At 33.9% G+C, this 18,958-nt stretch overlaps 1 protein-coding gene across 1 annotated transcript in view; it reads left to right on the top strand.

The window, feature by feature from the left end:
* Ssl1 (general transcription factor IIH subunit 2 Ssl1) overlaps positions 1-18,958 on the top strand; it is a 116,606-nt gene that overhangs the window by 53,896 nt on the left and 43,752 nt on the right. The window contains exon 9 of the mRNA XM_090415723.1: positions 9,811-9,841. Within this exon, the coding sequence (XP_090271849.1) occupies positions 9,811-9,841 (31 nt within the window). The remainder of the gene's footprint in view (positions 1-9,810; positions 9,842-18,958) is intronic.

The following is an 18,958-nucleotide window of genomic DNA, read 5'->3' as shown; positions in this document are numbered from 1 at the left end:
ATCTTGTTAAAATTTGCTGACATGAACTCCATGAAAATTCGTCTCTTCAGAAACTTGCTCAATGGTCTTGCAGCAATCTTCATTGATTGCTTGGCAAGACTTTTTGAAGTTTTCATCATTTCTATTTGTCAAAGGTCAGTCAGATCATGGTTGGTCTTCAACTGACATGTCCCCATTTTCGAAATGGGAAAAACCACTCGTAAACCTGCATTTTACCTAAAGTATCTCAATAAAGGCTTGCCAGAGCATAACAATAGTGTCAGCTGCAGTTTTACCCAAAAGAAAACAAAATTTCACACACATTCTCTGTTCCTTGTGGTCTGCCATCACAAAATTGCCAAACTTGGTTGTAAGCACTAACAAAAAAGCAGCCAGAACAACGAACCAGTTCACACAGGATAACACCACTTGCCAGTCTGTCAAATGGTGTTGTCGCAATGCCTAGCAGCAGCAGTATCCATAATTAGAAAATGCACGTGCATCAAGTTCAGAGTCCAGTTATTTTTGGGTATCCCTTTATATATGTGGCAAAGATAGTTCCACCAGTGGTTTTCGCATATGCAGACAATGCCCAGCACAAACATGTTAATAATACCATTCTTGTAATCACTTCATTGTTCAGCTCGCTTGACAAATATAACAAGAAAATAATCTCTGCATGCTTTTGTTTTGGGGAGAAACAAAACTGAAAGACCATTACAAATAAAAAAAATCATGTTTCATGAAGGAGAATTAAATACTGCATATTTGAAATAAAAACAATTTACTGTTAATTTTGGTATTGTAGTATTTTTGAACTCTTAATATTGTCTTACACTAAAAAACTCTCAGGATGGATGCTTCCAAAGTGAAATATATTTTTAATTCTCTTGTGAGCAATTTGAAAATCAACTATAATCTGAAATATCTGTAGTTTTGAATAGTTGGCTAACCCCCCCCCCTCCTCCCCAATCAAAAATAACTGAAGGTCTGTGTAACAAGTTGTATTTTTTTTTTTAATTTTTGAAATTGTTTTTTTTTTTTTTCTAAAGTAATTGTATCAGGTCAGATAATTTATCATTTTTTTGATAATGAAATTGAAGTGATTATTATAAATTAGGAAATTAGGTGGTCTTGGGGATGATTGGGAAGAATTAATTTTGACAAAAATAAATGTATCTGCCTACAAAGGAAATATCATAATTTTTGTTTAGAGTGTGTGATAAGCAACGGAAAATATAACAAGAAACCTATTTCCTGTTATATAAATTTTTTTGTAATATTTACAAATTATTTGTAAAATTATCTGTAAATATTAGATTAGAGTAATTTCAGCTGCTTGCAATCCCTTAAACAACCAGTATCAGGCTCAGAAGAAAATAAACTAGTACCCGGAGTAATAGTCTGGTTTTAGAAGTACCTACTTCAATCATGCAACAGCATTATTATCTTATTTCTTTTCTTGAAATGGCAAAATGAAGTAATAAATTTTGGATACTGTGTGTAACAAATTTTAAACCAGTGAGAAATAAAATAAAATAAAAAGTAAGTTATAAATCAAATTTCTGTATGTAGGAAATGGAGGGGGATATAATTGGAATACTGCAAAATGAATATAAATTTTGAATCAGCCTGTAGATAATTTGTTTTAGACATTTTCATCTTATATATTTACATTAGTTGAGCATTAGATATTATTATTGAAATGAGCAAATGATAGGAAAATTGTGTGTGCGTGCGTGTGTGTGTCAGGCAGGGGCAGGAAAAGGATCCTGAAGAAGACCAAGATCTAGGTGGATTGATACATTAAAAAATGCCTTATAAGAGAAATATAAGATCGGATAATATTGGAGTTCTGACAGATAATAGATTCATATGGAGGAAAATTGTTGATAGGAAGTTATTAATGATGTAACTTTTCAAGTAGTACTATCATAATATCCTGTACCCCCCCCCCCCCCCCCCCGAGGGTATATCAGGAATTTAATTAGATATATATGAGGGTGGTCTGAAAAGTTCTCTGCCTAACAATGAAAAACGAATATATAATTTTAAAATTATTTTTATTTTTCAACATAATCTCCATTTAATGTAAATAATTACATTTATTCCAGCGATGCTCCAGTGCCATTATCTTGTCCCTGTAGTGGTTCTCAGTAAGATCTGCAAAATACCCCTCAACAGCTGCAATTACCTCTTGATTCGAAGAAAAACGCTGACCATCGAGGAAGAGTTTTAGTTTTGGGAAGAGATAGAAGTCAGAGGGAGCCAAATCTGGAGAATAGGGTGGATGTTCCAACAATTCATAGTGCAGATCCCTTAATTTTCCCATTACCAAAATACTTTTGTGGGCAGGTGCATTGTCCTGATGAAAGATGATTTTTTCTTCTGCAAAGCGGGTCTTTTCTCACGAATTTTTTCGTTTTGTCTGGTTAAAAGATTGGAATAATATTCCTCGGTTATTGTTTTACCCTTTTTAAAATAATTAATAAACAAAATGCCCTTTAGCATCCCAAAACACCGATGTCATGACCTTTCCTGCTGATGGAATCAACTTTGTCTTCTTTTGGCGCTGAACAACCGGCTTCTGTCCACAGTTTTGACTGCTGTTTAGAGTCTAGTGTGTAATGGTGAATCCAAGTCTCATCCATAGATATTTTGTATGACAATTTATTGTCATACAAAACTGATTTTGTATGAAAATAAATTGACATACAAAATCAGTTTTATTCTCATTAAAATGCTCCAAGCATTCAGAGATTTTCATGTGAGTGCGTTTTTGATCTGCTGTGAGCAAGCGTGGCACCCATCTTGCACAAATCTTTATAATATGCAATTCTTCATGCAAAATATATCTTACACATTCTTCTGAAATGCCTATAGTCTCAGCAATTTCACACATTTTGACTCGCCAGTCATCCAATACCATATCGTGCACTTGATCAATCATTTCTGGTATTGTTACACTTTTTGGGCATCCTTTACGTGGATCATCTTCAAGGCTGGTATGACCATGTTTAAACTCGGCAGCCCATTTCTTGATTGTCAAAAATGAAGCAGAAGAGTGTCCATAAACTTTTATGACCCTCGAATGAATTTTTTTTGGCATTAAACCTTCTTTTACAAAGAATTTTATATAATTTAGTTTAATCCTTTATCCAAGTGTGAGCAAACAATGTTTGCACCTGAAAGTATCTTCAAGACTGGGGTAAGGTAGTACAACATCGGGTAACTCGTTGCAAAGGTGGAGCAAGCTAACATCACTCCTATCTCAGTATCTCCCATAATGCAAAACACATCTCCTTGTGGATATGTATAATGTTATGCATTAAGGGAAGGGCCACTACCCAGAGCGTGCTCCACCTTTGCAACGAGTTACCCAATGTTGTACTACCTTACTCCAGTCTTGAAGATACTTTCAGGCGCAAACTTTGTTTGCTCACATTTGGATAAAGAATTAAACTAAATTTGTTATAGTCTTACCAAGAGAAAAATAAACTTTCATCAAAGAATTTTATAATTGCAAGATACTCAATTTTATCTGTTTCAAGGGATACAGACAACACTTTCTTCAGACAACTGTATAAAACAAACTACTAATAGAATGACTTGCAATTTCACATGGATGCTTATGACAGATGTTCCAACTTAGAAAAAAAAATCTCTTCCCGATAGCATTGCCATCTATGGTCGAGGCCGAGAACTTTTCAGACCACCCTCATATATATAAAAGCATGTTGACTTTGTTGGTTCATGGCAAAAGGAAGTAATAAATTTTTAATGCTATGTGTAACAAATTTCAAGCCAGTGAGAAATAAAATAAAAAGTAAGTTAGTCAAATTCCTGTATGTAGGAAATGCAGGGGGATATAATTGGAATACTACAAAATGAATATAAATTTTGAATCAGCCTGTAGATGATCAGCATGTTGACTTTGTTGGTTCATAAGTTCATATAAGTAAGAGTTTATAAGGCAGAAAACCAGAATAAGTTGGTGACAATAATTTAATTAAAAATGTGATATTTCATCCTAATTACATAGGGTTTCTTCAGGTATAAACACACAAACTAGTAGACAAACAGTAAAGACTAACAAAAGGTGACAACTACTATGTAGTTATACAAGAGACTGATGTTTTAAAAATATTTCTAATTGTGTGTTGCATTGTTCAGCACGTTGTGTGGCATAATATATATATATATATATATATATTATGCATTCGCTTACACCTGTTTGGTTAATGATGGCGAGGATGTATTTGACAAGTTGGGTTTTATAGTTAGATATATACATGGGTTTTATATTTAGATATTTTGGATCCAATGCCATTTCTAATAATTACCAAATTTTTTTCTCAGTTATGTTGTCATAGCAACTGTGTAATAGTTCATATTTATCCCATAACACTTGATGTCTCATTGCCAAAGCATCTTGTGGATCAGCTGAAGAGATGTATGTGATGACACAGCTGAGGCCTCACTCCTTCAGTATTTAACATCTCAGATGTGTTCTTTGGTATGTTGCTTGTTAGATTTTTCTGTCTATCCATAGTAAGATAACCTGCATCCAGAGATTTAAATAGGCTATGCCAAGGTTTTGTGGATCAGAGTAATGATTTTATCTTGTTAAGGGGATGAATACTGTTTTGATTTTATGTTCTTTAGGTATTTTTGCCAGTTTTATGGCAATAGAGCTAATATATGGATGAGCTAATACAGTGATGAAGCCTCTGTTTTTCTCTTTATTAGAAATATCTCTAATCTTGTGTTGGTTAAGTTGTCTAGAGATGATGTGGTCATCATAGCCATTTTGAAGAAAAGTGTTTTTTAAATATTGGAGTTCTTTAGCTAGTTCATTCTTCTCAGTAATGAGTCAGTGGGCTCTTATTCCTAGTGTGGAAATAATATCCAATTTTTGAGGTCTATAATGATGGGAAGAGGCATATAGATATATATCAGTATGTATTTGTAGGCTTTTGAAATAGACTTTTAACTTACCTAATTTTTTTTTGTTAGTCAAAGATCCAGAAATGGGAGTGAACCTTTAGATTCTAATTCATAGGTAAATTTTATGTTAGGATGTTGATGATTGAGGTACTCATGAAAAAACAGAAATGAGGGTAGTCTGTGGTTCCAGAGTAAGAATATATCATCAGTATACCTTTTCCATAATTTTGGTGGATACTGGTATTCTTCTGGGAACTTTTTTTGAATGCTTCCATGTAAAGATTTGCTAAAACCAGCAAAAGAGGGCTGCCCATGGCTAGCCAGAGTTCTGTTTGTATATTATGTTTTATTTGAAATGGTTCTAGGAAAATTCACTGCAAACGTTTTCGCCATAAGACATTTTACATTAATTTTTGTAAATAATCAATGGATGATAAAAGGTATTATGAAATCATTAAAAGGGCAAATCTTTATTAAGGTTAATGTCAGAATTTTCATAACATAATGAAATCATTTAAAAATTGTGCAAATTAAAAGAGATGCTGAGTAAATAACTAACTTTTGCTGCAGATCGTCGATTCAACAAATCCATCAGTAACATTGCTCATTGGAAGAAATGCTAATGCTGTGAAGCATTTAATTTTCATGTTGAATTCAGCATCTGTTTAATAGCGTAACTTCAAACCAATGGCAACAATTTTGCGATAAAGATTTTGTGCCATATGAAATAAACAACCTGTTATAGTTGTTGATATTTTACAAAAAGCATTGATAGTTGCTTTCTCAAAGTCAACCATTAATGTTTCGTGATCTAGTGATGAACATAAGCCCTTTAAGGCACTGAATAATCTGCTGTAAGTTAATTCTGATTTGCCGGGAAGCAAAGCAAAAAGCTGCCATGGAATCCTTAGGGATCTCATGCCAGTCCGAAGCCTGGATAAAGGAGGAGGGTCGGTCAGATGAGTGTCGATGCTCTGACCATAAAGAAAAAACACAATTGTTATCTGATGCCTATATGATCAACAGCTACAACATGCTGGCTCGGACGTAGTCCGGATCAACAAGGTCCATGATACCAATCGAGCGATTGGGGGGTTGGATCGAAAAGTGCGATTCCGAAAGGAAACTGAAACTAACAGAACTATTATCAGTATGAACATGGGATGTACAGACACTTTGGATGACAGGAAAATTATAATTACTTCACAAGGAAATAAAGGGATACTGGTGTGATATACTAGGACTGGCGGAGTTGCGATGGACATCAGCATGAAAGATAAATAGATGCAAAGTCATATGGTCATGGCATATTACCAAGCATGAAGCAGGAGTTAGTTTCCTTCTTAACAAAAAAAGCACTAGCTTTTTTGTTAAGTGCAGAGTGATCAAAACTTGATCACTTTGCAGCATTAGTTGGGTGTTGTCAGATTTAGACTATTCTATCACATGAAAACAGAAGTACTGAAGTTTGAGACAGTTAATTGCATATGTAATAGTAAACTTCTTTCGTGACTATCCAGAACTCCATCCATATAGTGGTCATTCGGAAGATGGAGTTCTTCAAAAAATCGGTAGAACACTTCCATGTTCAATACTGTGATCAGTTTCAGAGAGTTTTCTTTTTGCATGGATAATCCATTTCTATTGCAGTCTGTGAAGATTACAGTTAGATATGCATCTGTTGGCGTTTGTGGGTTTAGACTGCTATATTGCAATAAGTGCTTGAAATTAATGATGTTACATATTGACTATTAAAACTTTTTTAAATAGCGAAACCTGTGATGAGATCATAATTAAAAGAAATACACGTATTAACCATAGTGCAAATTATGTAATTGTAAATATTTTATCCTAAGTATCTTAGGACATCATCAGTACGGTAGTTTAAACAATGATAGGAATAACATACAGTTAAGGCGCATGATTACAATAGAATCTCTATTGTAATCATGCTCCCTAACTGTATGTTATTCCTATTATTGTTTAAACTACTGTACTGATGATGTCCTAAGATACTTAGGATGAAATATTTACAATTAAATAATTTTCACTGTGGTTAATACGTGTGTTTCTTTTAGTAATGACTGTTAAAGTATGCTGTACATTAAGGTATGAGGTGCATTTCATAAATAAAAGCGTCGTCTTTAGCCAAAAGAAAATTGCTATGCCAGTCTTCGATCAGTGAGATAAAAGACTAATTAATTTTATATCCACCGTAAAGATGCCAGACCATGGCTCGCTTAGGAAAGTTTAGTTTTTAAAAGCAAACTTGAAAAAATTTTCTTCCTTGGAAACCTTTTTTTTTTTGCAGAATTAAAAAAAAAAAATTAAACTTCTACCAAAATTCTTAATACTGTCTTTGACATTCAGGATCCAAGAATGAACTCTACAAATATATTTTAATAATAATAATGATAATAGGGAAACTCTAGTGCCATCTGTACGGCATATAGTCAACTATTAAATTTTTTTCCTAATTGTTAGTAATCAAAATAAATCCTCTGAAACAATATAAAACGCATCCTATGAGCCAAACACAGAATTATATGGAATTTTCCTAATTATTTATAATAATAATAATAATAAATAGAAAGCCACAACTTAGGCTACAAACCAGTCAATGAATGAATTGTTGCAGCAAGATTTCAAGCAAAACCATTTAATATATCAATAGTCCAGATATATGCACCAGCATCTGACAGCACAGATGAAGATATTGACTTATTCTACAAAGATATGACAGAGAGAGGATAGAAACAATACCAAAGCAAGATGTACTAATTATTGAAGGAGATTGGAATACCAAAGTCAGAATATATAATGATGGTTGGGAAAATATGGTTTGGGAGAAAGAAATGATCAAGGTGAAAAAATGTTAGAATGTGCTGTGGACCATTAGATGATGATCTGCAACACAAGATTCCAGCAAAAGGAGTGTAGAAAATGAATGTGGTGATCAAATAATGGGAAAACCAAGAACATGATTGATATGATTAAAAGAAGATAGATAACAGTGTACTGATTTTTCAAGGAGCGGATATAGACTCGGAGCATAGTTTAGTGATTGCAAACATTAAGTTGAAATATAAACTCCATCATCAGAAATGAAGAGATACAGCAAGAATATGTGAAGCATAAATAGGAGGAAGGTACAAAACAGTGTTAGAGGAGAAACTTAAAAGTGTGGACAAAGAAAAAAATTTGAATCTAAGAGTGAAAGGAGTAATGAAGGAGATAGAAGATGCAGTTGAAGAAACAGTACCAGAAGAAGATCAAGAAGAAATGGATTAGACAAGAAACACTGAAGTTAGTACAGGAGAAAGGAATGTTGAAGATAAGAAGGGATACATCAGAACAAACAGAGGAGCAATATAGAAGAAAATGCAATGAGGTGAAAAAGCAGTCAGCCAGATAAGATGAAATGGTTAGAAGCCCAATGCCATAATATAGAACAGTACTATGAAGAGTATAAAACTAGTGAGGTATACAAAATGATTACAACCATTAATAGAAGGTGGCAACCACAGTTAAAGACGAAAAAGGCAAAGTATTGATGAATAAAGATAAAATTTTACAGCAATGGACAAGATACTGTAGTGAGTTATATGGAAAAAAACTAGATTTAGATAGCGTTGGGAAATTGACTGAAGAATTGAAGCAGATATCACCAGCAGGTAAGGAGTATGATATGGGATCGCTCGATTGGTATCACGGATCTTATTGTTCCAGGCGATGTTCAAGCTGGCATGTTGTAACTGTTGATCGTATAGGCATCAGATAACAATCATGTTTTTTCTTTACGGTCAGAGCATCAACACTCATCTGACTGACCCTCCTCCTTTATCCAGGCTTCGGACTGGCATGAGCGATGTTAATGATGAATTTGTTGAATTGACGATCCGCAAAAAAAAGTTAATTATTTATGCAGCAATCTCTTTTAATTTGCACAATTTTTAAATGATTTCATTATGTTATGTATCACAGGCTTCGGATTGGCATGAGCGATGTTACTGATGGATTTGTTGAATTGACGATCTGTAGCAAAAAGTTAATTATTTATGCAGCAATCTCTTTTAATTTGCACAATTTTTAAATGATTTCATTATGTTATGTATCACTGACATTCACCTTAATAAAGATTTGCCTTTTTAATGATTTTATAATATCCTTTATCATCCATTGATTATTTACAAAAATTAATGCAAAATGTCTTATGGTGAAAATGTTTTATGGCGAATTTTACGATCACGATTTGAAATATCCAGATAAGATACAATGTTTAAGGAGTGCCATAACTTTCTTTCAGAATTTATCTTGCAGCAGTACAAGGAGATCTTTTGTAGGAACTTTCGTAAAGAGATTTACTATATCAGAGTTTGCTTGGAGTTTTTAACAAAGGATGTTGATTGTCCTTTCAGGCCTTTACATAGCTTAACTAAATGTTTGCAAGAAAGTATGTCATAGAATCTATCCCTTCTACTAGACCATAAATTCTCAATCGAGCTGGAGAATGCCAAGATCCTTCCCAATGAAGCCAGCATGAATAACAAAATATGCCATGCCAGTAATATGAAAATAAAATATTGTGGGTTTTCTACCATAAAATAGTTGAATTAGTAGATGGGAAAAACTCTAATAGAAATGTGGAAAAGAAGTCATTACACATGCATGCATATTTTAAAAATATTCTTCAACTGTTGCAATAGAAAACACCACTGTGTCTCAGCATTTGCAACACAGTTGATGTTTCATACAGTTGTCCTTGAAAGGGTTGAAACAAACAGTCCCCTCCTTTTTTTAAAAAAAAAATAATTTGTATATACTTTTTTATTGCATATTCCTTCTTTAAGCTGTGGGCTTTATTCAAGTATTTTACTTTTGCAGGTGCATAGTGAATCATCACTGATAAGAATGGGTAAGTGTTTTCTATATAGTAATATATATATATATATATATATATATATATATATATATATATATATTTCTTCACAATTTGTTCATATATTGTATATGTATGGGTACTGAACAGAAAAATGGAAATACTAGCATAATACTAATAGCTGGTGCTAGTCCTTTCCAACATCTATCCAGGACAAGTACGCCTCATGGCATATTGTAACATCAACCTGCAAGCATAAACAAAAAATGGAGATTTCAATAAAAGCCAATTGCGATATGCCAAGGTCTTCTCTTGTACAATCTTGACACAGCACCTTATTGAGATTTTTCTGCATGTTTGTATTGTGATATGTTATTATACATGCATTTTTTATTTATATACATTTCATAATTTCAAAATGCATAGTCTATTTCTTGATGGTAATACTGTTAAAAGCATTTTTCCAAGTCAGTGAAGCACATAATTACCAGTTTATTATATTCTATTGATTTTACTGTTTGTTTTGCAACAAATATAGCATAAGTATATGATACTTATTTGCTTGTTTATTACATTATAATTTAATGGATTCTAATTGTTCTTAACTTTTGTGCGTAGTTTTTGGTAATAAACAGTAAATTTATTCCTCAATAATTTTTTTGGTTTTATTTTATTCCCATTTTAAAAGTTTCTTTTAATAGCCATCCACTATTCACCAAGGTGGTCTTTTTCTTAAAAATTAGTTTAATTAAGAACCAAATTGCAGCAGTGATCTCCTTACCATCCAATTTCTCATTCCACAATATAGCTGCAAGCTGTCTCCTGAGTGTCATAATCACCAGCCCTACAGCTCTATGTGTATTCCTTACTTACAGAAGTAATTCATATGGTGATCACCACCCAAGTGACCATCTTCCTCCAGTTGTTTTTTCACCAACTGGAGGAAGATTTGGCACCTCATTTATAATCTTATGAGATGATGAAGTCCAAGACTCTTGATCCTCATGTGCCCTCTGTTACATACTGCTAAGGTAGTTGCCTCTCAAAATTACCAGAAATCAGTTTTTCCTCTTCATTCTTCATGCCATTCTTCATTCCAATTTATATTACCAAATTAAAATCGTCCATAACGATAATCCCATTCTTATTTTCCAGGATAACATGCCTCTATATTTTCTTCTCACTGCCATCTCTATTAACAGTTCTATAGCAACACCCAACTAAATATTTCACTTTCTGCTTATATCTCCCACTATACTGCCTCAAAACCATTGCCACTATTTGCCTCTTGCATCTTCACTTGGATTGGGCATAAACTCCTCTGCTACCATCAACAGCACTCCTCCCTTTCTGTACTGCCTGTCATTACAAAAAATATCATATCACTCCATCTGTATTCCTTTCACATCTCATCCTCATCCAACCATATTTCAGTTACCTCGACAATTTTTGGATGAATGAACTTGTTATGCAACAGTTTCATTTCCTTTATTTCATATACTTTTGGTATTTGTATACAAACATAATAGTTCATTATATAAAGAAAGACTTAGTTATCATTCATTATTTATAATAATACTTAATGGTATAAACAACACCAAGAGAAAAAAATACAGATGATTCTGACTTGTCATACAGATGATCTTCGATGTAGTTTTTGTGTTCTTCAAGGCAGATGTTAACTGACTTACCAATCTGTCCAAAGATTGATAAATCAGATAATCAATTCTGTTGATCAAATTTATCAATCAATTTTATCAATTTTGTATGTTTTTATTTTCTGCAATTTTAATATTGTTACCCTGACAATGTCTCAGTGACTAAGACAAAACATAGGATTAATTAAATGTGTGTTAAACTGCAGGCACAAGATCATATTTGCTAAACTGTAAATATGATCTTCATACTACTATCCAACCTTTCATTCAGCAGCTATCTTCATATGTTCTCTTAAAGATTGACTACATCCTCTTGAACATCCTGGAGTGTATAAAGTTTCTTGTGCCTGAAGTTTAGCCTGCTTTGGACAGACTGGTAAATCAGTTAACATCTGCTTCGAAAAACACAAAAATAACATCAGAGATCATCTATCTGTATGGCAAGTCAGGATTGGCAGACCATGCTCTAGATACTCCTTAACATAGGATCAGATGGAGATAAACGTCTATGTTACATAGAGGTCGTTACAAGTCTCAGAGGCTATTCTTAGAATCAGTATCAGTTATGAAGCACTCTCCCAACCTCAACAAGTATGGTTGCATTAATTTACCAAAGATCTGGGGAACTGTCATTTTAAAACCTAACAGCCAGACTTCTCTAAATTAACTTTGTAGTTAATCAACAAAGTTAATTTAGAGAATTTGTAGTTAATCAACAAAGTTGGGAAGCACAGCCCATAGAGCTGTGCTTCCCAACCTTTTTCATATCACGGCACACCTCACAAGCATAAATAATTTCACAACACACTATGAAGGAACATTTTTCTATTAAGATGATTAATTTCTTCTATTTCATACAGGGATTCAATTAATAAGATCTTTTTTTGAAATATTTCTGCATTATAATACATAAACATTCCAGCTAGACATTCGTTTCAGATAAGTCTTCTTATGCAGTCATAAGCATGAAATAAACGAAACAAATGGAATGAAAATACCTAATCCATACATCCTCATTGATTGATATTTGACATAGGTTTTATATCGCATCTATGAACAAAATTGTCAGATTTGACTGAGTGAAACTGTGATTAAATTTTTAGAACACTTATTTTATAAAATTATGATGTGAAAATACAAAAGAAATTAATTATTCACAAAAGAATTACTGACTATGTATAAATATGCTAATAATAATAATTTAATGACAAACATTTTAAGTATTAACATAAATATCTACAATATTCTTTTGCCACAGTTAATACATATATTTCCTTCTTATTTCAGTGAGATACTTGGGCTTGTTTCTGTGAACACAACTTTTTTATATCTGGGTGTATGGTTGAAAGAGCTACATGCAATTCATGATCAAGACTCTTCAATGATGATCTCTTTAAATTCCTGACAGTGAGCATAGAAGAGAAACTTTGTTCACACATGTATGTTGTAGCAAATGGTAAAAGAATGTTTATAGCTTTTTTGCTGATGGATGGAAACTCCGTTTTTGCAGTTACCCAGAATTGAGATAATGGAACATCCTTAAACTCAACTTCAAGGGTACGATCACTTTTTAAGTCTAATAACTCCTCCTTTTCTTTCACTGAAGAATCGAATGCCATGCGATCTAATGAAAATGCAAATGGATTTCGAACCAAATCGAATTTCTTTGTCTCCGTTAATCAAAATAGTGATGAAGCTTTCTCTCAAGCATGCATAGGTGTTGATCTACAAGTTCTAGTAGTTCTTTTTTAGGATTCGAACTACAACACCGACTAAACATTTCAAGGGAACCATTTTTCATCACATCTTTCCAAAGTTGAATTTTGTTTTTGAATCCATTAATTTTGTCAGTGCAAGTTAATATATTCTCAAGTGGTCCTTGCATTTTTCGATTAAGTTCATTTAGCTATCAAATATGTCAGCTAAGCAGGCCATTTTTTGCAACCAGTAATTATCTTCCAACTTAGCTGATTACTGAGAGTTACTCTCAAAAAAATACTTTTAATTCTTCTTTCAACTCATGAACTCTGGACAGAACTCTCCCTCTCGACGGCCAACGAACTTCAGTATGGAACAACAAAGATTGATGCTCTGATCCCATTTCATCACATAAAATTGAAAAAAGATACAATTGAAGTGGTCTACTTTTGATCAAATTCACCATTTTTATAATGTCATTAAGTGTGAACTTTAATTCTAGAAGTAAACTATTTGACATGGGAGCTTCTCAATGAATAAAGTAGTGTATTATTTGAACATCAGGGTTTTCAGACCGAACTTCGGACGCCAAGCCTCTGACACTTCCTGCCATTGCAACCGTACCATCAGTACCATAAACTTATGCAATTTTTCCATGAAATTTTGATTCATCAATCTGTAAGGAAAATTTCTTAACTTCACAAATTTTCTGGATTAGTGTTCCTTCTATGCTAACTGACATGTCTTCAATGCGCCTGCTGATCATATTATTCGAAAGTGGTACTTTTTCAATTTCTTTTACTTCATCGATTCCAAGCATAGTTTTGACAATTTCCACACAAGCTGGTAAAATGAGTGATTCGGCAGTTGTGTGAGGCTTCTTGTCTTTAGCTATCAATCTTGCGACTTCGTAACTTGCTTCAAGAGCTCCATTAAATACCGTTGTGGCTGATCTCGTGAAAGAACTTTGCATTTGAATTTGAGTTTGCAGACGTTTAAAATAGTTAAAATCCTTATCTATGTACGAAGGATACTTGGTAGAGAGGTGCTGATGTAGTTTACTTGGCACCATCGCTTCATTTGACAACTTTTCCAGGCATATGAGACATTGGGGCACAGAAGAATTATTGGAGCACATGAAACCAAATTTCAAATAATCCTCTTTATATAGTCTATGACTATGTTGCGCTTTAAACTTTTTCTTTGGTTCACTTTCTTGGGCTCACGAATTTGATGGATTTTCTGATTTTTTTAAATATTTGATTCATTATTGTGGGTAACTGAAAATTAAATTTAATGGAATTAAAATATACGCAAATAAAAAAAAAAGCCATTGAATAGAAAGATATAAATCACATGAAACTAAAAATAGTACATTATAATTGAGGATATCAAATAGGCATCCAAAATACCGGAACACGCAAAACTGTTAGGAAAATGCCTATTAATGACAGAAAGTCTACGTTTACCAAGCTTAAGCTATACAAATTACACATTAATCATTTTGTAACTCATAATGTCAGCGTCCATTGTCCAAAAAATATCTCAGATACCTTTTGATTCCGAAGAAAATACATTACGAAAAAATGGTTAACTATAAGAAAAAAATGACTCACCAGTGTTTATTTTATCATGCAAAGGTACTTATTTCTTGTATGACTGTTATAGCTTCAGCTAAAATGAATGTTATAGATCGACAGTGACAAGAAAAGCGTCTTTGTCAGCAAATAATAACAATTCGACTTATGTTCCACAAACTATCACATTTGTTAAAACACAAATTCAGAAAAAGATGCAATAAGACATTCCCGCTAAGATTTTTTACACGGACCACTTAGCAACACTGAACATCCACTTGAGCGCAGTTCTTACAAAAATGATACGCTCTTGAAACACTCAACTGGTACTCTCACAACGCAACAGACTAGTTGGAACTGAAGCAGAAGTAGTGATCTTCTGAGTTGTAGATGCAAAATGTGAGGGAGGGAGTAATGGGAGGAATGGTGCCTATGACATTCTGGGAGGTCGCCTTCACATGCATAGCTAGAAAAGGGTTCAAGATCAGTACTAACAACATAAGAAGACTGAATGGCAAAGAAATGGAGCGGCCGATCGCGTAAATAACGCAATCAGCCGCTCATCTTTATCACGTGACATATTTGAATCTTTAAGAACAATGCTTCTATAATTAAATTAAAACAAACAATTTGATTGTTGCTTGTCCTTTTATCATTTCGGAATAATAAGATCACCATGATTTAAAAAAACTTAAAATGGGTATGACTTGCCAACAATTTACTATTCTCTATCTCAAACTGCTACAGTTGTATGGTGTCAATGGGGGCACTATATATCGAGCAATACTTAGTATTTATTGTTATTTTATTGGTTTCTTTTTGTATTTTCTTATGGTTATCTATTAATTATCTCGTCCTTGTGTTAATCGATTAAATTCTGACTTAGACTGACTATCCTGAAAATTCTAGACTCAGAAGGCTATCTATCTACTTGGCCGAATACTAAGAGTAACCACGTGTATTGAACTCTCGGACAAAGGGCTTATCTCCTTGTTGGAGCCAAATGCTTTGTAATTACTGTCTGGAGTTGTTTCCCCATCAGATACTGGCAAATTTATTTGTTTCACTGCACCAGCCAGTATCCTTAGGTTAGGAGAAATCCTTAACCAGGGAACTTCTCTCAGAAATTATACAGAGGTGATTATCCTTACGCTTATCCTTCGACACCTAATTATCTAAACTAATTATATTCAGTGAAGCTTGCAATCGTGGCCTATATATTCAAATATACTCCGCATTAGGTTCCTAATTTTATGAGTGATGAGTTGAATTCGGGCACAAGCTACATAGTTACATTCATTTTCACTATTAGATGAAAGTCATACTCATGTGAGGAGCTATTATTGACATTTAGAACTTAATTGGAAATCTAACATAAGCTCCCTTTAAGACTCCACTCATTTGACTGTATACAATACATTTATCAAAATTCTAATCTTCCCATTTATCCTATCAAGCTATGTTAAAAGTTACAAATCATGATTATCACACTCTACCTAATTCACAATCTGAGACAAAGTTACCAATAGAGCTAATCTTTGCAGTTAATGCTAATCACCTAAAGTTCCTTACTAGAATGTCCGTTCACTCTTAATACTTAACTGCAATTTACACTTATTTCACAGCATGCTTCTCTTTTTACACAACGGTGAATAAAACTCTACTTTACCAAGATAGTCCACATTCTGCATGCAGTGCTAGGTTCTCCTTCCTTGAAACTGGGTCTGGAACATCGTAGAATTACCTTTACGCACATGGTCATACATGGCATTTGTGTCGTCTGCCCCTTCAGCACGGCTGGTGATCTGTTCACGCTGGTTTGGTTCTGTTGCTGGTTGTCCTATTCCACATCGCTGTCTCAGCGGTCACGTATACGGGAACTATGGCTGCCAATATTAAACATCTACAAGCTATCCTGGATCCATCACGAAGCGAGATAGAACTGCTCGTCCAAGAAGAGCAGGTCAAATAACTAAAACGGTCAAGACACGAGCAAGGGCGACGACGATCAAATATCCCTCTGGGGGGGGGGGCAAACCCTTTTTATTTCTCACCTCTAGCGCCCTCTTTTCTCTTACGAAACTTCCCCTGACACTTATCTTCCTTTCCCACTAGCCTATCTGGGTCACTGCATCTCCTTAGGTTTGCATCTTCTGTGAATTCAAGTGTGAGCCACTTTCCGATAATTTACACTGCCGCAAGCGTTATGCTCGCCCAAGCACCTTGAACCTTAGATTACATACGTTTGACATAGAACATATTATGGTCATTACAACTCACTAAGGCATAATTCTTCACACAGAATAATTGACATATCTGATTCATGCCTTGTATCTTTACATAAATTATTCATTCTATATATTCTTTTTACAATCAGTTTCTATACTTAAAGTTCAAGTATCCCTTAATTGTTTTCTAATTCTTGTTGAATCCTGAATAAATCAAATTAAAATTTAAAATTTTCCATTCAAGATTCAACAACCAACTCTTTTGTACATTTATTCCTCATGTCCAACCTTTTTCTTTGTCTCTTGTTAAGTATGCTTGTGTATGAATCTTGTTGCAATACTCAATAGGGTAATTCCTCTATAATTCTCACATTTAGTTTTATTTCCCTCTTTTTTTTTAGATGGATACTATCAGGGTTCTTAAGGGTCAAAACTGTTTAATTGAGAAGCGACATCCACATAGCCTTTAAAGGAATGCAGAGATTCGACCAGGGCTTTTGACCTAATGTCCAATCCTCACATTCTCATGGTGCACCCTGTGTTAGGTACCTACCTATCTGGATGGGCTGGAAATTTGGGATTTAGCTGACCAAATTGTATTCTTATTGGTTTAAACCATAATATAAATGATGATACAACATGACAGAATTTCATGCTGGCTGGGGCATTACCCAGTTAAACAAGACCCCCTGTTGTTTTCACCAGGGAACCAGGGTGAAAAGTCAGTTACTGGAACAAATCCTGAAACACACTCCAATTCACATTCACCAGAGTTCAAGATCGGTACTAACAACATAAGAAGACTGAATGGCAAAGAAATGGAGCTGCCGATTGCGTAAATTATGCAATCAGCAGCTCATCTTCATCGCGTGACATGTTTGAATCTTTAACAACAATGCTTCTATAATTAAATTAAAACAAACAGTTCGATTGTTGCTTGTCCTTTTATTATTTTGGAATAATAAGATCACCATGATTTAAAAAAACTGAAAATGGATATAACTTAACAACAGTTTACTATTCTCTATCTCAAACCACTACAGTTGTATGGTGTCAATGGGGGAACTATATCAAGCAATACTTAGTCTTTATTTGAGTTGTATGTCAGCAGTTAGAATTGAAGGAGGTACAGGAAGATGGTTTAATGTTAAATCTGGTGTCAGACAAGGATGTACATTATCCACTGTGTTATTCATTATTTATATGGATCACATTATGAAGGCAAGTGGTATTAAACCTGATATCAAAATTGGAGATGTTAAGCTCTTTATTTTATGCAGATAATGTTTTTTATACTTCTAAATAAATCTGGTACAAGTCTGCAAGATTCCCTGATTGAATTTAATAGCTGTAATAGATTTGGTATGAAGGTCAACAAAAACAAGCTAGACAATGACAATGAAAATAGGCAGAGGCATTAAAAATATCAACTGCATTGTGAAGGGAGATATATAGACGATATAGGCCTATAGACAAAGTAAAACGTTGAAGCTACTCAGGCACGATTTTTAGTGAAGATTGTAAATTAAATATGGAAATAGACAACAGAATCAACAAAGCTGTTATGGTAGGCAGTCAACTGAATAAAAATATATAAAATAAGAAATTAGTCAAAACACTAAATTAGTGTATACAAGACAGTGTTCAAACCAATTTTAACTTATGGATGTGAGAGCTGGGTTAGAAATAAAACACTTGACCAAAGACTAGAGACCACAGACATGAGTGTCCTGAGAAAGATTAGGGGGTGTGAGCAGATGGCGTCATTGGGAAATATCATATTGAAAACAAGGATATTAGAAAAGAACTTGATATTGTTAGCATCCAGGAATGTGTTAGCAGAGCTAATCTCAGTTGGTATGGTCACTTACACAGAATGGAAGAGGAAAGATTAACAAAACAAGTGTTCTCTGCCAGGCTGGCAGGAAAAAGACCCAGAGGAAATCCACAATATAGGGATTGATACAATAAAAAGTGCCTTAGAAGACAGAA

The sequence above is a fragment of the Typopeltis vanoorti genome, chromosome 3, assembly GCF_054136105.1.
Source record: "Typopeltis vanoorti isolate ZY-2024b chromosome 3, IOZ_Tvanoo_1.0, whole genome shotgun sequence".
In the NCBI taxonomy this organism is placed as follows: Eukaryota; Metazoa; Arthropoda; class Arachnida; order Uropygi; family Thelyphonidae; genus Typopeltis; species Typopeltis vanoorti.
Note: the sequence above shows the minus strand (reverse complement) of the source record. Positions and strands in the feature narration are given on the sequence as shown.